The sequence below is a fragment of the Malaclemys terrapin genome, chromosome 1 (assembly GCF_027887155.1).
Source record: "Malaclemys terrapin pileata isolate rMalTer1 chromosome 1, rMalTer1.hap1, whole genome shotgun sequence".
Taxonomy (NCBI): Eukaryota; Metazoa; Chordata; order Testudines; family Emydidae; genus Malaclemys; species Malaclemys terrapin.
The window spans coordinates 328,221,039-328,243,425 of NC_071505.1; the positions used below are offsets into that span (position 1 = coordinate 328,221,039).

At 44.6% G+C, this 22,387-nt stretch overlaps 1 protein-coding gene across 1 annotated transcript in view; it reads right to left on the minus strand.

Annotated features, from left to right (window-relative positions):
• Positions 1-22,387, minus strand: part of LOC128830041 (uncharacterized) — a 109,081-nt gene that overhangs the window by 81,265 nt on the left and 5,429 nt on the right. Inside the window, exons 3-4 of the mRNA XM_054015672.1 lie at positions 4,733-4,800; positions 593-710 (exon numbers count right to left, since the gene is read on the minus strand). Coding sequence (XP_053871647.1) covers positions 593-710; positions 4,733-4,800 — 186 coding nt within the window. The remainder of the gene's footprint in view (positions 1-592; positions 711-4,732; positions 4,801-22,387) is intronic.

Here is a 22,387-nt window from a genome sequence, read left to right on the forward strand (position 1 = left end):
ATGCTTACATGCTTTGGTGAATCAGGGCCTGCATGAATGGCCACTATCCACCCACTGACAGTGGTTGGTAGAAACATTTGATACATATTAGGGAGGTCAGTGTCATGAATTACGTTTTTCTGCAGGTCACCTTTAATTTTTAGAGGGTGCTCAACTGAGCAGAATAGAGGTTTTTCAGAAGCAGAAGTATCATCTCGTCAAGTTGAGGTCGTTTGGAAGACTCTCATTCTACATTTATTCTTCAATCTCTAGGGTTTTGGGGGTTTATTTTCAGTAAGGAGCACAGACTCGACTAAATCTCACAGATTTGGAGAGCTTTCCCAAAGGCTCCACAAGCCTGGAAATTACAATGCTGTGCTTCTAACATCATTGATTTTATTAGTGCATCCCTTAAATGCATTGTTTTAAGACCTGTTTCTCCAGAGACCTCTGCACGTGACTCACTTGAGTAGTTCCTATTGAACTGTCTGCATAGCAGGAACTGCTCATATCAGCAAAATGACTCACGTGTGCAAGTCTGTGCAGGATCAGGCCTTTCAAATGCAAGCTCCAATTATCCACCCCTTATTTACACATTGGTTGCATACAGTACCTCTACTTTAGCTTTAAAATAAGAACAGTCAAAAAGGAGGTTTTCAGTCTCTGTCCTGGATCCAGTGAACTGTAGCCGAGAAAAGGATAACAGTTCAGCTCTAGATTCTGCATAGTCCCTGCAATTAAAACAACAGCAACATAAACACCCATACAAAATTATCTGTATGAAACATAATGAACATTCTAGTAATCTCAAAACCTTGCTTTAAAACTTATATTCAGCAACATGCAAAGAAAGGGGTAACCTTATTCACTGCACCCTCCTCATTACGTAAATAATCAACATTTAGCATAGGATATAGCCTTTCTTTGTCAATTATTGTTAGATTTAATCTGTACAGGCATGGCTGAGAAAATGCTAAATCCCAAAATAGAGACTTCCAGATTTACTGGGGAGAAAAAAAGCAAGAAAGCAAGATTTAACTAAACAAACAGAAGGTTCTGAATGTGTCTGTGAATAGCATGAAGTTTTTAATATAGAACTGGTAGTGTTTGCCTGAAAACTACACTGTGATAGCATATGATGATTCTGCTGGGAAGAGTTAAGTAGGTTTTGATCATTCAGGGGTGCAGCTGGCTTGTCACCCCACTGGGGTAATGAGGGAGATGGGAGTAGCGTTGGGCAGGGAGAGCTAGGATTTGGGATAAGGGATGTGAGGAATGAAACTTGGGCCACATTTTTGAAATTTGAGTGCCTAAATTAGGCCCCCAAGTCCATATTTAATTGGAAGGGTCTAAAATTTCCCATCAAAATATTTTTCAACTAGAAGTTTGGTTTTCAATTAAACAAACATCTTTGTGGAAAGGGTCTGCCCAAGCCTTGCCTCCTCCAGCTCCTTACAAGCCTCTTCCTTCTAGTCCACTAGGTCCTGCCCTGTCTCAAATGCCCCCTGCAACCAGAGCTGGTGATGAGGTCACTTTGTGCCGGGCACAGATCCTCACACCTGGGGAGCCCTCACACCTTCCCTTCAGCCTCTTTGTACCAACGTTGCTGCTCAAAAGAGCCATGGCACAACAATGAATCTGGCCCATTGTGCTGTGTCTCCCCCCTGCCCCGGAGTAAATGGGGGCGATGTTCACATAGCCATTTTTGGTTAACAAATTTCTAATATGCGCAAATGGGTTTGGTTATCGCAGAAATGTATTTAGTTTGTGCCCTGGGTTCACTGATAACATCAGCTCAGCTCGAGAAAGAGGGGGCTGCTGCTGTAGATAGAAGAGGTGTTTCAATACACTGAACTAGGCTCTGCCCCCAGTTCAAGCAGTGTTATCCCAGGGTGACTCACCCGCTGTATTTCTATGAGCCCTATTAATACAAGACTAGGTTCCTCTTTCATCAGGAGAAGTTCTTTTCTCAGTTCCCAACTCAGGTAACTCAGGCTATGTCTACACTAGAGAGCTTACAGTGGTGCAGCTGTACTCTCGAGTGTAGCTGCTCTAAGCCAACCAGAGCGAGCTCTTCCATCGAGTTAATTGATCCACCCCCGACAAGCGACAGTACCTATGTCAGTGGGAAGTTCTCCCACTGACATAGTGCTGTCCATGCCAGCGCTTCTGTCAATGTACCTTATGTCCCTCGGGGAGGGGAGGGTATTCACACCCCTGAGCAACAGAAGTTATACCAACATAAGTGGTAGTGCAAACATAGCCTCAGTTTACATTCATGCAGGAGTGGTCCGGGAAACAATCCTTTCTTCCCGCTCTTCCCCTATCCTCCACCTGCTGTGGAGCTGCTACATGAAGGCTTGTCCAGCCTAATCCTTAATTTTGTAACGCCAGTAACTCAGTCATCCTCTGTAAGATCCAATGCCCAGACGACCCCTGGTGCACCAGTTCTTAGGGCCCTATCACACTCCCACCACTGCCACAGAGGAAATCCCATAGAAATGGGTTACACATCATGCAAGGTGTGTGTATTCACAGTGGGGGGTCTCACCAAATCCCACCCCCCAACACACTCACGCACACATTGTGCAGGTCTATATCTGTTCCGATTGTGTCTTTTGCTCCTTAGACAACAAAAACAATGGGATGAAACCACATGGGCACAACTGGGTCTCAGATAACTGGATTTACTAAGTATACCCAAATGTGCCTGGCCTAACTATGTACAAACTGCTACTCGGGCTGATTTCTGGGGGCTTCTAAGATAAAAACATGATGAGCCCCACTACAGGGTTCACAAACTATTTAAAGTGCCACTGCTAGAATAGCTTGTTCCACTGCTACAAAAGTGGGGTCTGGATCTGTTCCATGAAGGCCCTGATTCTGCAACGTTTTTAAAAGCACAAGTCTAACTTTAAGAACTGATGTCTAAGCATGCAACACTGTCATTAGTGTGAATGAAGGTCTTTATGGCTATTTTAAAAACTCTGTTGGTGATGGACTGGTACTTTAAACGGTGATACTAGTAATGTAGAAATCTTTTCCCCCATCTGGTTAGATCATTCTTCAGGAAAATCAGATTTTGAGTCCATTGATCCTGGACTCTGAAATCTGGACTCTCTCTAGTCTTTCAGTGCTTAGAGTCCTTGGAGAGCTTTCATATTTTACCTTTTTCTTTGGATTAATACTGGCTCTGACTAGCACAAGATCTCAGTAGAGTTTAGCAGGTAATCTCTCAAGACTCAGTCAAAAAGAATTGAACGGGGTAATCCTAATAAACTTTCTTCTGAACTTTTGTAGGTGATGAGAAGAGATAGAGAGAGAGAGAAAAATAGTTCTATAAATGTGTATGTGTGGATAGATAGATACATGATAGTTAGAAGGAGAGAGAGCAAACATGATGATATTGTATAAAAGTTATTGTGTATAAACTTATTAATAGTATTTATTATTTGTATTGTCATAATACCTGGAAGTCTCAGTCAGGGACTGGGGCCTACCCACACTTAATGAAAAGATGGCTAAGCATCTTTTTTCAGGCTAAATAGAAGGAGTAATTAAGCCCCTTTATGGAGTGAGATAGCTAGAGACAACAGAAACTACTGTCCAAGGTAATTGGCTGCATGGCAAAGTCTGAACAAGTCTAAACTGTTTGATCTGAGAGGTTTCCCTGGGACTTATGACAAACACATGGGCTAGAGGATTATTTGGCAAAGAGTGGGTGTGGGAGAGGGAAGGAGGGAAAGAAGAATAGTACTCTTGCCATCCTCAGGGTATCAGGAGGGTTGACCTGAGAGGGAGCAAAGAGACAGAACTCCTCGGAGAGGCAGGCTTGGAAATTGTTAGCAAGGAAATTGCTGTTGTTTGTTCCCACTGTTTGAGGGAAACAGGACTTTGCATACTTTTTAAACAGGATTGCACCAAAGAAATATCTGACTAATATAATCAATTTCTTCTCCTAACAAATACAACCCACAAGACCCCAATTATTGGCTGGTCGGTTCTTGGGACAAAGAGGCAATAATATGAATGTTTTCAGAAAGGGAATTTTTGGCTCAGAACACATTTATTTAATCAAAAAGCTAAACCTGCTTCGTGACAAAACAAAAACATTGTTCTGGCAAAAGCTAAATCAGTTCTTGAAGATTACAACAAGTGATCCAGGCCCTAATTCAGCACATGCTTAAGTCCTGATGACTTATACCCTATGTCTTCAATGGGCCCTATGCACGTGCTTAAAGTTAAGTGCTTTGCTGAGGACCCACATAAGAAAACTGAAACATTACCATGTGACTCAGATGACCAGTCATGCAGCACAAATGGGGGATACTCACACAAATACTCACTGTGAATAATTCACAAACAATGATAGCTTGAGATTTGTTTACACAAACAATTTATGGAACAATTATAAATAATGGATACATTTATAAAAAGCAAGGTAATACCCAAACACAAAAAGAAACCAAATTCTCTGCATAAATTACTTTTTGCAAATTGTCAGCCTGGCTCTAAATTATGGATAGAAATATATGAAATATAAAATGTTCTCTGACAGATGTGAATAGGGAACTCTTTATTGTGTGAATGTTAATCACATCATTATTTTGCTTCACCCTACTTACACTGCTTTCTGCTCATCTTTTCAGGAGTGGCTAAGTGTAATTCAAATATTTAAAAAACCTGTTCAGTTTGATCTCTGTTAATGTTAACTGCAGGGTTTCATTTCCATCTGCCACAGAGAAAGTCTTACCTGTACATTTTAATGAGATTGCGAATGACCTGGATGACCAAAACTGCCCTGCGGAATTTACGGAGACACTATAACACAAAAGGAAACATGTTTTTGTAAACAACTAATAAGCATGTTTGTTCCTGTGAATGTTCCAGACAGCTTGTAAGTAATGGCTGCTCTAACTCAGCAAGGTATGCAAGGTCATGTGACCAGACCACATGTTGCTGGACTCCATCTTGGGATGTCAGTGTTTTTCCACAAACTGGTCCGGGAACCAAGTTTTGAAACAAAGGGTTCCCGCCATATGCTAAAGCTATATAAGGCAGTGAGTGACATCATTTGTGGTTCTTCACTCCCCACACAAGAAGATTCCTGGAAACACTTGAGGAAAAAGACTGGACTGGGGAAACTAAAGGGATTTCTAGCCTGTGTATGAAGACCTGAGAAACCCAAGCTGTAAAGCTAAGGCAGCTTGTGCCATAAGGGTCTGCCTGTACCATCAGTTAGGGTGAGAATCTGCTATTCAAATTCCATCTTTCTAGTATCTTGGACTTAGAGTATGTCTATACTACCCGCCGGATCGGCGGGCAGTGATTGATCCAGCGGGGGTCGATTTATCGCGTGTAGACTCGATGCGATAAATCGACCCCCGAGCGCTCTCCCATCAACTCCCGTACTCCACCAGGCCGAGAAACACAGGCAGAGTCGTCGGGGGAGCGTCAGCTGTCGACTCACCACAGTGAAGACACTGCGGTGAGTAGATCTAAGTACATCGACTTCAGCTATGTTATTCATGTAGCTGAAGTTGCATAACTTAGATCGATCCCCTGGCCCCTACCCAGTGTAGACCAGGGCTTAGTTTGTGTTTTGTTTATTTGCTAGGTAATCTGCTTTGATCTGTTTGTTATCACTTATGATCACTTAAAATCTATCTTTTGTAGTTAATAAACTTGGTTTTGCTTTATCAAACCAGTGAGTTGGAGTGCAGCACTTGGGAATCTTAGCTCAGAGGGGCTGTTGCATATTCCTCTCCACATTGAGGGGGAGGCGAACTGGATAATAAATTCATACTGGTTGGGGTTTGGACCAACTCAGGCCAGTACTGCTCTGGGGTCCTAGACTGGGAAGCTGGGGGGTTATCTTGGCTGTAGCCTCTCTATTGTTGGTTCACATGCAGTGGCTGGTCAGAGACCCAGCATGTAACTGCAGCTGGGTGTGTCCCTACCTGAGTGTATGCTGATGGAAGTGTAAGACCGGGAGTGGGTCTGAAGCTTCTCACAGCAGCACTGTGTGAGAGGGAGCCCAGACTGGTGGGTCAGAGGGCTCAATGGAACCCTTGTTCCAGGTGGCACCCCTGGGGGAACCTGTCACATCCGCACTCCCAGCCAGAGCCCTCACCCCTCCCGTATCGCAACCCCCTGCCCCAGCCCTGTGAAAATGAGCGAGTGAGCGAGAGTAGGGGAGAGCAAGTGACGGAGGGAGGGGAGATGGAGTGAGCAGGGAAGGGGCTTTGGAGAAGTGGCGGGGCAAGGACGTGGCCTCGGGGCCGGGACGGGGCAGGGGTGTTTGGTTTTCTGAAAATAGAAAGTTGGCAACCCTAACAGAGGTATGTAGAAGAAGTAGATTGCAGAATCAAGGCTTAAGTGTAAATGTGGGGTGCTATAAATTATTGTCTTAATAATAATTAATGCTGATTAATGATAATTGATTATTATAGTCATTCCAGTGGGAGATCTGCTAAGGCCGGAAGTCACTCTTACATAATTTTCCATCCTGTTTTCCTTTCCTTTGCAGAGGGATACTTGCCCTTGTCAGTAATTGTTTTGCCTGCCAAGTAGTGGCCTAACAGCCAGAGCTGAAATAACTAACAATGGTGCCATGACTGGATTCACAGCATGCGTGTGATGCATAGGGCCAGTATAATAATGGATAAACACAATAAAATTCTATAGCTGGTGGTATCCAGTTTTTCTATTGTGAATTGTATCTGCTGCAAAAATATACATGATTTTAATAATTGGTGGTCTGGATTTAAAATGCCTTTCAAAACCATGCCCTCTCCGAACTGAAAAGGGACTTGGTGTGAATTCATAATTATTATGGTACCGAGACTAGGCTTATCCAAGGTGTCAAAGGTAATCATTGGGCTAATAAGATTTTATATGAGACATTTTTACTGGTAAAAAAACAAGCTGGTCTCAGCTCTTGGAGGTGACCAAGGGAGACATTTGAAATGTGCATATCATAATGTGACCTGATGACAGGGAATGTGAGCAAATTGAGCTTTTTATGTAATGGAGACACAAACAGCTTAATCAATCTCTTAATTGTGGGAAGAAGTGATTGCATTTTTCTGGGGTGATTTAATACATTTTGTAACCTGTTTTAGGAGGGTTATATGAAGAGACAAAAAAAACATATTTAACTATAAATAAGGGGCTCTTCTGGCACAAATAAATATGTCTCTCACAGATAGTGGTGGGCCAGTCACATTCTTATAATAGTATAGAGACACAATCATCTTTCATTATTCTGCACCTGCTGGCTTAGAAGCAGCCCAAACATCGCTTTTGTAATATTTGTTAAGGCATATGGGAATTGATAGTCCGATCAATTTGTATACTTGCTTTTTACCTATAATGAGACAACCTGTGCTGAACAAATAGGGAGAAAAAAAGATGTGTATGTTTTTTTTTTAATTTGCGAATTCTGAAGTGTCTTTTTGTTCAGCCACGTTTTTTCACTTTTTTGTTTACTAGGATTTATGGTCAGGAATTTTCTGTCAAAATTATTTTTCAGTTGAAAATACAGTTTCCACAGGAAAATTTCCATTTTGCTGATTTTTTTTTTTTACAGGAAGATTGAAACAACATATTTTGTATCAAGTCAGTTAGACCCAAATTGAAACATTTTGGTTTGCCTAAACTGAACAAAAATATTTTGTTTCGAGTCAATTTGACATTAAACTACATTTGCCTAAAGTGCTGTGGATGGAGCCTTACAGGGGTTGTAGTTTGGGTACATCATCCCTTATTGTCTCTTATAGTTTTGCCAAGGAGCTCAGATGGTGTCTCCCATCATGCACTTTAGTCTCTCCTCTGACTGAGTCATGTGGTGCATCCTAGGAGATGTATTTTAGCTAGAGAGCCCAGTCCGTAGGGAAGAATGGGGACAAGAGGCACCCAAACTACAACTCCCATGAGGCACTATGGGGCAGATGCAATTTAATGTCAAATTGACTCAAAACAAAGCATTTCCTATTCAGTTCAACACACTGAAATGAAATGTTTTGATTTGGAAATACTGAGATATTTAATTTTGATCGAAAAAGTATCAGAATGAAATGTTTTGACATTTCTAAATCAAAATTTTTCTGAACTCTTCCTTCTGTGAAAAAATTTGATATTTTGACTTTTTTGTGTGATTTGGTATAAAAACAAAAGTTGAAATACTGGAATTTCCTGTGAGATGGAAACTATGATTTTCCACTCAACTCTAATGGGGACATTTCATTTGTTATTCTCAAACATATCTTCAAAATGTTTGTGAATTCCAAATGTTTCACAAATCATAGCACAAATGATTGTAGATCTGAAAATTCAAACCACAGGTTTGTTCTTCCTTATTCTTTTCTTTTAAAAAATTGTCACCCAATCACAGAGCGGAAATGACACAACATGAATAATAACAAAAATACTAAGTAGTCAAAAGCAACAGAGAGTCCTGTGGCACCTTTAAGACTAACAGATGTATTGGAGCATAAGCTTTCATGGGTGAATACCCACTTCATCAGACGCAGAGATCTTGGAGTCATTGTGAATAGTTCTCTGAAAGGGATAGATAATAAGATAGAAAATATCATATTGCCTATATATAAATCCATGGTATGCCCACTTCTTGAATACTGCGTGCAGATGTGGTTGCCTCATCTCAAAAAAGATATATTGGAATTGGAAAAGTTTCAGAAAAGGGCAACAAAAATGATTATGAGTATGGAATGGCTTCCGTATGAGGAGAGATTAATAAAACTGGGACTTTTCAGCTTGGAAAAGAGATGACTAATGGGGGGGATATGATAGAGGTCTATACAATCATTATTGGTGTGGAGAGAGTAAACAAGAAAGTGTTATTTACGCCTTCTCATAACACAAGAACTAGGGGTCACCAAATGAAATTAATAGGCAGCAGGTTTAAAACAAACAAAAGGAAGTCGTTTTTCACACAACACACAGTCAGTCTGTGGAACTCCTTGCCAGAGGATGTTGTGAAAGCCAAGACCATACCAGGGTTCAAAAAAGAGCTAGAGAAATTAATGGAGGCTAGGTCCATCAATTAGCCAGGATGGGCAGGGATGGTGTCCCCTAGCCTCTGTTTGCTAGAAGCTGGGAATGGGCAACAGGTGTTGGATCACTTGATGATTACCTGTTCTGTTCATTCCCTCTGGGGCATCTGGCATTGGCCACTGTCAGAAGACAGAATACTGGGCTAGATGGACCTTTGGTCTGACCCAGTATGGCCATTTATATGTTCTTAACCAAGTACTTTCTACTCTGTGTTCCAGACATCAAATAAACCTGATTGCTTTTACAACACTGGCTGAGAATCTGTGCAGATGCTGAAGGTGTAGGGTGACCATACGTCCCATTTTGGCTGGGACTGTCCCTTTTTTAAACCCTGTCCTGGCTGACCCAACTTTTTTTGGCAAAACTGGACATTTGTCCCATTTGCTCTTGCCAACTGATAATTACATCACAAGTCATAATCAGTTGGCAAGAGCAGACGGGACAAATGCACAGTTTTGCCAAAAAAGTGGGGTGCGAACTCTAGTGGGGCACAGAGGAACCTGCCCGGAGGATGGGGGGGTGGGGGTTAACAGCAATACCAGCCCTGTGTGGGAGGGAGGGCTCAGGAGAATGGCTTGCGTTGGGCCAGCCGCACGCAGGCAGGCAGCAGGGGATCTTGGGGCATTCCACGGAAACAGTTTGGCCTGTTCTGCATGTAGGGAGCAGAAGGGGGCCTAAGGCTGGCCCCACGTGGGCAGGGGTTCGGGCTGGCCCCATACACGGGGGTGATGGGGAGAGAGGCGCCTTGGGTGAGCCCCAAGCATAGGCAGGGAGGGCTGGGGTGGGCCTTTTGAGGGGGCGGAGGGGAAGGAACAGGGGGCCTCAGACCGGGCCTGTGCAGTGTCCTGTTTTCCCTTTCAGAAAATATGGCCATCCTATGAAGGTGGAGTGCATTGCTCCCTTTGGGGATACAAGTCTATCTCAGGTGTCCAATTCAGGTGGACTCACTGAAGGGATCTCACAGCATGAAGCAGAGGTGCCACAGGCTCCAAAATTTGGTCCAAGGAGGTGGTGAAGCCAACTGGCTTACCTTTACAGTGTGACCCTAAGGGGGCTGGCACACTGAAGGACTCCCTCCCAGAAACTGTTCAAGAGCACTGGACCTGTGGATCTGTGACACAAGGTCACAGAGAAGATCAGTGGCAAAACAAGCAACACAACTCAGGCTCCCTGGGTCCCTGTCCGGCACTCTCTTCATTGGACCATGCTTATGTTCTTGTACACAACTTTTTCATGATAGCGTAAGTAACTGCTCCTCAAATCCCAGCCCTCCACATCCCCTCCCCAAAACCCCCGACCCCAAGCAAAAATTACAGCAAAATAGCATAGCCTCTAATGCGTATAGTCAACTGCAAACTCTGTCCAGGCTTGTAGGATATGGTTTACCCAGCCACTTATTAAGGGATTCACATTCCCACATGCAGCTGTTGACTTCTATGCAGTAAGAGAACTCTCCAAAGCAGAATGGCTGATTACCTATGGCAGCTAGATTGTAGGACTACCATATTTGTGGGAATCTCAGGGTCTCAAAAAATTCTGGTAGGAAAATTCAGGATGGACTGAGATCTCTATGAAGTCCACAAGGGATTTCACTATTGTGACCTAATTAACCAAGGTAGCACTTACATACGCAAATCAAAGGCATAGAGAAGATCCATAGATTGTACACCAACCAGGTTTGCAACCAGCAGTTTTTCTGCATCAAGTGAAAAACAAGTCTCCTGTTGGATGAGCCAGCAGTGCCCTGGTAAATTCTTTTCATCACCCTAATAAACATCACAAGTCATACATCTGAATGTTTTCGTACAGTAACTTCAACCTGGGCCCAGTGAGATTATTACTCATAGTAGAAGTGGGTTGGCCCAGGCGACCCAGAATGCTGTAAGCATCTTGCCTTGCCTTGGTCTTTATAGCCAAGCAATTGTATCGGCCACTTATCATCTAGGCCTCTTCTGTGCCCACCACTTGCTTCTCTACCTTGTCTCTCCCTTGGTGACAGCTGTTCTGGTGCCATGAAGGGAGGAAGGAAGGAAGGAAACCATACCACAGAGAATCTAGGATGGCCTTAGAAAGTAAGTTGTGGCAGAACATGAGAGCTCTATCAAGTAGGGGGAAGGATGGTCCAGTGATTACACTATTAACCTGGCATTTAAGAATCCCGGGTTCAATACCCTGTCCAGCTACAGACTTCCTGGCCAAATCTCTTAGGCCAGGCTTCTCAATGGATATCGTTAGGCATCTAAATACTTTTGAAGCTCTGTGCCTCATTTTCCCACTTGTTAAGTGGGGCAATAGCATTTCCCTATATCATAGGGGTGTTTTGAGGATAAATATATTAAAGATTGTGAGATGCTCAGACACTACAGCTGTGGGTACCATATAAATACCTAAGATAGATGGGAGGTTTTTCTAAGGTGGGAGATACAGTAGCATGCTTGAAGGCAGAGGGAACAGAGCTCTGAGAGGTGTTCTGAGAGGAACTGAGGCACTGCTGTGCCCAGTTCATCCCTTGATGCACATCTGTCTTTCACTATAACTGGGGGAGGGGATGGAAGGGGAGGGAAGAAACCGGAGGAGGGAATGAATAGGCAAATTTTCTTTTTTGCCTGGGTGCCAAGAAAGTAAAGTGAAAGGACATTAAAGAAACAAGTAAGAAACTTGTCCGAGGGGAGAGAGTTTCAAGTGGTGAAAGCAATTTAGTTTGACATCTGCATTCTGCATTTTATGGGGCCTTACTGGAGAGAAATGCACAGAGCTTTTACTGGGTTTCATTTAAGTATGTACTGTGGAGGCAGTTTAGAATACATATGCCAATTATGGGAGAACACCTGGTGTATATGTGAAGAACAATGTAGATTGTGACTAGCTGAGTATCGAGTTAGGAAACTGGATAAGGTGGATACACTGTGTTAATCTATTATTAGAAATGACGACTTCATACAGTCTGTTGCCATTTCAGCAGATAACTTGGAAGGGACTTTTCCAGTCCTTTCCAATGAAGCTGGAGTAAGGATGTTTGTACTGTCAATTTCCCAAACGCCAGTGTGGGTGACATACAGACTCAGAAGTGGCTATTCCTATGCTGCAGCAGTAAACACACACCATTGGTCGATGTGACAGGGCAGGCTCCTCTCCCACCCCAGGGTCCTTCACAAACAGTTTTTGACACCTCTTGCCTATCAATATCTCTGTGAATCTTATTAATGTCACAATCCCCAGGCAGCACTTCTAACTACACTGTCCTTTAACCCTCAGTCTTTTCTCCAAAAAAAGGAGGGAGCAATCTCACCAGTCAGAAACCTCCCTTCCTATGGACTCTACCAACCCCTCCTCTTTCCTTTGCACTTCCTTCTTCTGCTTTTAACTAGCTCCCCAGGTGGTGGGATAATTAGCTCCTTAGCTCATCACTGTCCCCCCCCCCCCCATCTGCTTAGGCAATTAAGTACTGTCCTCCTCCATCAGGCCTTTCCTGGTGGAGCTAATTAATGTTTAAGTGATAAGCATGCTGGGTCAGCTACTGGCCCTCAGCATTTCTCTCACACCTGGTTCTTCAGACAGGTGGCAAATGTGAGAAAAGCCTGGCTATTGACTTGCAGCGCGCACTCAACTGAAAGAGTTCCTGAGGTTCTTCCTCCCTTCCAGCAGGCTCTGCTGTCTCTCCAGCAGCAGCCTGCAGCTCTGTATCAAGGTCTGTTCCAGGCAGTGTGGGACTTCTGCTTTATCCAGGCCGACCCTACCAGTGCAGGTCTGGTCCCTTGCACTAGCCTCCCCCGAGCGAGCTGTGCTGCACCCTTTTTATGCTCCACCTCCATTGCTAGCATGCCCAGCAGACGTGGCTGGGCAGAGCCTCTTGGGCTCAGAGCTGCTCCTTAACTCTCTGTTCCCTAGTATGGGGGTTGTATACCCCATCAGAGGAGGTTACGTCTGGATCTAAAAACATAAACCTCTACTTGTTTGAACTAAAGGACCAGGTCTATTAGCTTGGAGGCACTAGCAGACTTATAAACCTCTCTGTGGTCCAGCCAACTGTGTGGGTTACGCACATTGTGAGCTAGCTAAGAATGCTGAATTCTCAGTGGCCAAAAACAACAGAAAACTCCTCCTTTTTAAGTGCATATATGCTGCCCAGCTTGGAGACAGTGGAGCCCACTCTGCCACTAGAAGGGGAGGTGGAGGGAGGTTCAAAGCAGCGATAGGGTGGTGATTCCCCTGGGAACCAGATGGGGAAGCTGTGGAGCCTATTGTAAATCATGAGAGGTGATTATCCAGATCAACTCACACTTCCTGTCCCTCTGGCGGGGTATAGGAGTCCTGGTGCTGCTGAGGTGGGAAGATCTGATAAGGGCTGCTTAATCTGACAGCTATCCTTGGGGTCAGCAGCAAGGACTGGGTGTGATGGGATCCCTGGAGTGCAACCTGAACTATGTGACCGCTAAGCCCTCTGTCCCACCAGCCTGGGTTCCCTCTCACACTGTGATGCTGTGACAAGCTGCAAACCTCTGGCAGGTACTGCACTTACACAGACATCCACTGGCAGGGACACACCCAACTGATCTCCCAGCCGCTCATGAACTAACAGAGATGCTCCAGCCAATTCCCCCCACTCCTCAGCCTTCGACCCCTGGACTATACCATTTTGCCCTGGTCAGAAGCCTGATCAGTATAAGTTTATTACCCGGTCTGCTCCTCCCTCAATGTGGAGAGACATGCACCAGCCTTGTCAACTGAGCTGAGATTTCCCAAGCACTTCAAGCTAAATACACTATTTTAAGTAAATTATAAAACAGATTTATTAACTACAGAAAGAGAGATTTTAAGTGATGATAAGTGGTAGGCATAAAAGGTCAGAGATAGTTACCAAAGAAAATAAAAGATAAATGCACAATCTAAATCTTAAACTTTATTACACTAGGCAGTATTTAGATCAGCAATTTTATCACCCCACTGGATGTTACAGTTCATAATACTCAGGTTTCCCTCTTAAACCTGGACCTGTCTTCTCAGATGAAGTTTTCATCTCCTCAGCATTCTTGTCACTTCCAGCGTAGGTGGGGAAGGAGAAAGGCAAAAACATGATACCACAGTGTCCTATTTTATATCCTCAGTCCATGTGCCTAGAAGACACTAGCCCAGATATACCCTGGTGGGCTTTGCTGAGTCACTGAGCTGGGCAATCCCCCTGGTGTGGTCTTGTGCAACAGAGTCATGGAGTTGAGCAGTCTCCATTGTGAGGTGCTTGGGCACGGTCTTTGAATTGTAAATCCCTAGATTGCAACTCCCCTGCTGATTAAGGGTCATTGAACACCCTCCTGGGCGGGGATCCTTTGTACTGTCACTTGCAAATGTACAGCATATTTCAGTAACAACTATACAGCAAAATCTCATCACTTCATACGCACCAATGAGACACAGATTTGGGCAGAACAACAAGTTTCATCAGATCATGACCTTTCATATGATATAGTACACGGCATGCTTTGTGTGAAATATCACAACCATATATAAATGATGAATATGGGGGATCCAGAGTGCTGCTTTGAGGCATAGAGTGTCATGCCTGGGTTTCTTTAGGATAAATATAATGGAGATATTGTATCTCCTAGAACTAGAAGGGACCTTGAAAGGTCATCAAGTCCAACCCCCTGCTTTCTCTAGCAGAACCCAGTACTGATTTTGCCCAAGATGCCTAAGTGGCCCCCTCAAGGATTGAACTCACAACCCTGTGTTTAGGAGGCCAATGCTCAAACCACTGAGCTATCCCTCCCCCCAATAAAAAGAGCTCTGGTTGAGCCCTCCATTTTCTCCAGAGCTTCTGTCTCACTAGAATTCTATCTCTCCCCAGCCTTTAACTCCGCTCCCCCTCACTTTAGGAAAATGTCCCTGGCTTCTGACACATTCAGAAGTTCTCTGGTGACCTTTTCCAGTCTCCACTGGATACTTTCCTGGAATAGGGTGGCTTTTGTTGCTATGGCAATTGAAGCTGATTTCCTTCCAGAAAACTTGAGGTGCAAGTTTGTGGCCTTGAATCACTATCGCACATAGGACTGTATGCACATGAGCCTCCCCTGGCTTAGCAGGGAGATATCAGCACAGCTCATAAGGAAACCCAAGCGGTAAGTTGGGAGGGAGGGAGAAAACATATCAATAATGGAGGACTGGAACTACACCAGTATCATATCTGAACAGCGAGCCATTGGCAAATGTACACAGAGCCATCACAAACTGAGAAATAAGAGGTACCATTTAGGGCATGTATTTTATTCTATTAAGGTTGCCTGGCATTTCCCATTATAAGATCTTCTTTTCAGTTGTTTAACCCCTTTGAAATGAAATTTCCCATGCTGTGTGTCTGCATCGGGCTAAATTATTTTTGGAAAATTTCAGCCACAATGGTTTAGACATGTCCAAGAATGAGGCTAAGGAAAAATACATTATTTTGCCCATGCTAAAAGATTCTGGTAACCTTTTCTCTGAAATTCTTTAACACTCCACATCCCCTGGAGCAGAGACAGGGAAGTGGCCCTTGTGTCAGGGATCTGACTTTTGCCATTCCAATACAAATCTAATCAAATTTGTTCAAACTTTTGAAAAATTGGTGTCCGTACATGTTTACAGACTTGCTAAAGCGTCACAGCTACATTCCCCAAAGATTTCATCAGCACTGGGCATCCCCTAGCCTGGGGCTGAGCAGGACTTGCCCTGAAATTGCACCTTCGGGCTGCTGTGGGCTGGAGTGGGGCCAGGCACTGGAATTGAGAATAGGGAAGCTGTTGCTCTTGTTCTCACAATGACCCTCCTTCTGGGCACAGACAGGGTGGAAGAAGAATCTGCCTGATTTGACTGCTGAGGGGACAAGAACTGGACTGGGAAGGGGAGGAGAATGGGATGTGGGGGGAATAGATTGGGACAAGCAGCCTGGGTGGAGGAGGGGAGGCTGGTGGGGAAGGACAGTGAGAGAGAAAAAGGGACTTGCAGATGGGATAGTGGGGAGATGGGGACCCAAGGAATAGAGACTGGAACTGGGAGTCAGGGAGAGACTGTAACTCATTGGACAAGGAGACTGGATCTGAGAACGAGGGGAAACTGGGTTTGGCTGGGCAAGCAGACTGGGACTGGGAGCCAAGGGACGGAAACTGGCAATAGGAACCAGGGAGAAAAATGGGAGAGGGACTGGAAGCTAGTGGGGTGGGGAGATTGAGATAAACTGAGGAGCCAGGGAAACTGTACTAGCTGTGCAAGGAGACTGGGTCTAGGGGGAAAGGAGATGGGGGGAGAACGAGACAGATTTGATGAGGACCTGGGATGTGTAGGGAAGAGAACAGGGACTAGCAGGGAAAAGAGATAAGGGAGCTGGCAGGAGGAGAAGAGACACTGAGATTGGACAAGGAGCCCAAGGAGAAAAACTGGGATTGGTAGCAAGTGTGGATGGACAATGTGAGCTGGGTGGGGGAGAGAAGAGGTCATCACTGGAGGTTGGGGGAAGAAAGAGACAGATCCGACAAGGAGGGGAGAACAGGGATTGGCTGGGCAAGGAGACTGGGGACAAGGAGCAGGAGAAGTGGAGGAGAACTGGAAATGACTAGGCAAGGTGACTGGGACTGGCAGAGCTGTCCTTAGGGGGGTGCGGAGCCCGGGACAACCCTCCCCCAATTCTGGTCCAGGCCCCGTCCCACTCCACCCCTTCCCCCAAGTCCCAGCCCCACCTCTTACCGCCCCTGCTCCGCTCCCCCTTCCTGCCCCCCACTCCACCCAAGCCCCAGCCCCACCTCTTTCTGGCTTTAGCACCCCCTTCCTGCCCCCCACTCCACCCCTTCCCCCAAGCTCTCACCCCACCTCTTTCTGGCTTCCGCCCCCTTCCCCAAGCGATCCCGGGAGCTAGCGGAGTGGTTGGGCTGGGGCCAGGTCAGTCGCTGCTGCCAATGCCAGGCCCCCCGCTAACCTCCCAGGCTGCCCTGGACCCCTCTTCCCAAAGCACGCCCCTCCCCCCCCAAAATGCGGGGCTTGGGGCGGTTGCACTCGTCCGTCCTGTGAACGGAACGGCTCTGGGGACTGGGATGAGAAGCCTCAGGGGTGAACACTGGGACTGGCGACATGAGGAGAATTATACTGGGACAAGGAGCTGGGCTGGGGAACACACAGGGACAGGTTGAAGTGGTTGGGGCACAAGGGGTCCAAGCTGGGGGGAATGGGCAGAAGTGTCTGTGCCCACACAAAAAATAGTATGTGATTATGTTAGTAAGGACCGTATCATAATGATATACAGAAAGGGGGCAAATACAGGTTGCCCAGGCAACCTTAACATATGTATGTGCCTTACAGTATAATGGATGGTCCTGTGGTTAAGATGTGGGCCACAGGAGATCTAGGTTCTGGTCCCAGCTCTTCCACAGCCTTCCTGCATGACCCTGCACAGGGCCTTTAGGACCTGATTTTCAGAGGTGCTCTTCACAGACTTGAGCTGGAAGTGCTCAGCATTTTTGGAAAAATCAGGCCCGAGATCTTTTTGTGTCTCAGCTCCCCATCTATAAAGCAGAGATACTACTACTTCTCTCCCTCCCAAGCATTTTGTGGATATACCCTTTAATACAGGGAGGTGCTCAGAGACTGCCCATGTGCATCCCAGAAAAACCTAAAAATAGAGAGAATAAAAATTAACTTAAAACTTAGCAAAAAAAACCCACACTTTTTATGGGCACTGGTAACAATAAAAACCAATCATGCCGGCATCCTCCATTAGAATACGCACTCGTGACCTAGCAGCCTCGATTGCTTGGCCCACAGAACCATAAGGCTCTGGGTAGAACTGCAGATCAATGAAATCATTCACTGACTTGTCTCTGGGTATGACAACTGACAAATCAGTTTAAACTCACAAGTGCTTATTTTGGAACAACACTCAGTGGAGAAACTCTAATGCATTTGTGCAATCCCCAATCATGTGGATTGGCCATTCTGCTCACCTGTATCTCCCTTTTTAGACTCTTGTTGACCACTTAATGGCTCAACTCAGGGTTTGAGTAGCTGTTTGTATCCAGAGATCTGAAAACGGGATGGAAAATCCTGCAAATAAAACTTCTGGGATGGGTCAAGCTGGTGGAGTTTGCAGGTTCACAAAACCCTTAAGCTATTTTTTAGGTTTGAAGAGTTTGCAAAAACTAGTTTTCATTTGTGAACCGCTCTCAACTTTTTCAAGGGTGATTCCTTAAAAAAGTGTATTTTCCTAGCTGAAAGGAAGTCTCCGATACATGTGTTGCATTGGGGTGGGACTCATTCACCTCTTGCCCTCCACCAGCAAAATTAGGCTGCCGCAAATGGATACCCTATATTTGGTGTCATTCATTAAAACTGTTCTCTTCTCCCACTCTGTTCCTTTATTCACTGTCTCACTAAGAGCAAGAACTCAACAACTTTTAACCTGAGCTTTCAGATCCAAATGAGTTTTACTGATCCATAATAATAGAGATTTCTCAAGTCAATAATACCTGTACCAATGGTTCACTGGCATCAAACTCTTTTGTAGCACTGGGCTTCTGGAGAGGCAGAAGGTGCAGTATGAAGTAACCCAGGCAGCAGGGTTGGTGATACCCTTGCCCATGCTGCACACCTAACCTGCCAGCCCCAAGGCTCTGGGTTGGAACCTAATGGAGTGGGAGGGCTGGATTCCCTTACCGCCAACCCACAGAGTTGAGTCACTAGATGCTTCTGCCAATTGTGGACTTGCACCACTAGGTGCCACTGCCTACCCATAGACTCTGAGCCACTAGGCACTACTGCCAAACCATGGACATGAGCCACAAGGGGATAGAGGGAGCAAATGCTCTAGGGACCTGCATCACATCCCCACAGAAAACCCTGCCAGAGGCATCCATTGCATATGTGTGTGCATGCTCACACACACACACACACACACACACACACACACAAATACATTAGATAGATAGATAGATAGATAGATAGATAGATAGATAGATAGATAGATAGATAATGTAATATAATCACCAAGACAAAAAGCTTACACTAAAAGGCAGTTAAAATTGAGAGTACCCAGCAGTAGTTTATGGGTAAAAGATTTTAAAAGGATGTTGTAATTATCCCAAAACTGAGTACTATTATAAACCCAGGAAATTCATAGTTAAAATGACAAATAAAAGAAATCAGAAGGGTCTGTTAAGCTATGAAAATACCGAAACAATCCTGAATGTCATAGAATAGCTATTGAGGCATTAAGTCTGTGGTCCCAGATTCAGTTAATCAGGAAAACAGTATGAATATGCTCCATTCCTGCCCTATTCCCATGCTGTTCACAGGCACCAAAACCCAGTCCCCGTTGGGGATTCGTAGACTCTAAGCCCAGAAGGGATCACTGTGGTCATCTAGTCTGATCTCCTGTATAGCACAGGCTGTAGAACGTCCCCAAATAATTCCTAGAGCATGTCTTTTAGAAAAACATCTAGTCTTGATTTGAAAATTGTCAGTGATGGAGAATCCACTATGTCCTGGGTAAATTGTTCCAATGGTTAATTATCCTTACCTAAAAATATGCGCATTATTTCCAGTCTGAATTTGTCTAACTTCAACTCCCAGCCATTGGATTGTGTTATACCTTTCTCTAATAGATAGAAGAATTCATTGGGATGGTGACAGACCTGGTGCCAGCTCATGCCAAGGCCCCTAGGCCTCACCGAACGCTGATGAATGCATAGCTGGAAACCAGTCTGGCTCACCTGTGTGTTTGTGTTGTTAAAACAGCTGTTAAGTTTATAAGAAGGTGTTTAGTGTTTGGACTTTATGAAGTGCTTGAGAGTTGCTGCATGCATTAATCTCACTTACAATATCAGTATCCCATGTTAAGTGTTTGCTTTGCAACTATAAAAGTGTTTGCGATGCAAATGGAAACCCACCACCACCAATCAGGAGAGAAGCATTACCAAGTGTGAAATACTACTTTACTACAAGAGACGTCATTTCCTGCCCAACAAAAGAAGGCCTATAGACACTAGATGAAATATTGTGGAATGTCAGTGGACAAAAAACTTTGTTGATTGCTCCCCCCCAAAAAAGAGGGGATGTGCACAGACCCTCATCCCATCACAGTTTGAACTCTGGGTGAAGGGAATAAAAATCCCTGACCAGAAGGCACTGTAGCACTGTGCTGCTTTGAATTTGGAGAAGGCAATATTTCTAATCTTAAGCAAGGGATCCCGAAGCTGCTTAACTTGGATTAGCCATAAAAGGACAGATAGAGCTTGCACATTACAGCAGTTCCTTGTACCTTTTGAAACCTAAGACTGTAACTCATTTGTGAGAGCATATTTACCTGCTTTAACCTTGTAAATAACGCTCTAATTTATTTTTCCTAGTTAATAAATCTTTAGTTGTTTATTACAGAATTGGCTACAAGTGTTGTCTTTGGTGAGAGATCTAAAGTACAATTGACCTGGGGAAAGTGAATGGTCTTTTAGGACTGGAAGTAACCTGAATATTATTGTGATTTTTGGCGTAAGGGATCATCTATCACAAAGGCAGGCTTGGCTGGATGGCCAGATAGGCCGGAGTGCCTAAGGGGACTGTCGGTGACGCCATGGCAAGGTCACTGTAGTGTTTGAGGAGTTCACTCTAGATACTTGGTTGGTGGAATCTCATTATAGAACACACAACCAGTTTGGGGTTTGTATCAGTCTGCCCTGAGGCTGGCACCCACATTCATGAGCCACTCCAGACAGCCTGACACCCATCACCAAATATTTGTTCCCCATGCAGGTACTTACAGATTGTAATCAAGTTATCACTTAACCTGAATGTAGGCGCTCGATCCCTAGTGGGACCTATCATGTTGTTGTCACCTGTCGGTGGCAGATGTAGTGTGCATTGGATAGTGGCTCATGTGATACTGGGGCAGTTCCATTCCTCTGTTGTTAAAATGTTGGGGGAGGCAGGCCCCTCTCTTTTTGGAATATATAAGTGTAACTCCTGTGGGTTTCCTTGTGAGCCCTTCTGGGCTTTCCCTGCAAAGCTAGAGGAGGAGCATGCAAATGCCTCCTACCTATGCAATAGTGATTCCAGGACATCTTAAGTTTTTTATCTGGAACTCAGGACTGTAGCTGCAATTGCCAGACTGATATGGGCCAAGATGATGATGATGTCTATCAAACTCTCACAATGTGGGCAGTAAAAAAGTAACAGTGGAGTAACATTACCTGGACTGCATGTCCTGTGTACTGCATCTTCCACTCCAGCTTTTCTTCGTGAGAAGAAAGCTTATACTGGAATGTTCATGTTAAATGTACCTGGGCACCCATAAAGAAACAGGACAGGCAATGTGGCCGAGTTAGCATTGCACCGAGAACTTTAAGCCTTTCATATTGTAAACTTAATGTCGCATGAAAGGGCCTTTTTGTATGGTTTTTAAAACTCTTTGTGTGCGGTGCAAGTAATAGATAGTCATTTGCCCCAGTTTGACAGTCCTGCTCAGAAAGGGCCTAGGATTGAAATAGTAGGGATGTCAAAGGTCCATAGTAGGTCAGGGCAAAAGAAGGGGAAAGTTTGCATAGTGCTTTGCCTTCCTATAGCTAGCTCACCTTCTTTGCATTACACTGTTGTGTCTAAAGGTTCCAAGCAAGGTCAGGGCTCCATTATGCTAGGCACCATAGAAACACATAGTGAGAGACAGTACCTGCCTTCAACAGTTTACAATCTAACTAGACAAGACTGAGATTAGGAAGGGAAACTGAGGCCAAGGCCACACAGCAGTTCAATAATCGAACCAGGTTTCCTAACTCCCAGTCCAGTGTCGTATCCACTAGACCACCACAGTGCTTCCCTCTTTCACGCAATACGTACATTATTAGGGCTAGATCAAAAGCTCACTGAAGCTAATGAAAAGACTCCCACTGGCTTCAGTGGTATTTGGATCAGGCCCGTTGTCCCGCTCATCCTATGTTTGAGCACTGAATTCCTGCACCAATATTTATCAAAGAGAATGCAAAACACCTTATTAATTTTATGCCCATTAGTCTGATGTAAGATGCCTGATTAATTCTGGCGTATTTGGATAATTGTATGCCATTAATAAAGCTGTAGCCTTTCCATTCTGAGCACAGTGCTACAGGATTACTGGGGAGCTGACTTGGGAAGGCACGGATGCAGTGCCAGTTTTAATATTTACAGCATTAACTGCATTGTGAACTACATCTTTAAAAGCAGGAACATATTTTCAGTCTGGTTTCTCATTTCCCCACCAGTTTATTTCAAGAATAAATAAATAAAAATGCAATGTTCATAGGCTGTGGTGCCATTAATTTCAGAGATGGCATAAAACCTCTGGATCAGC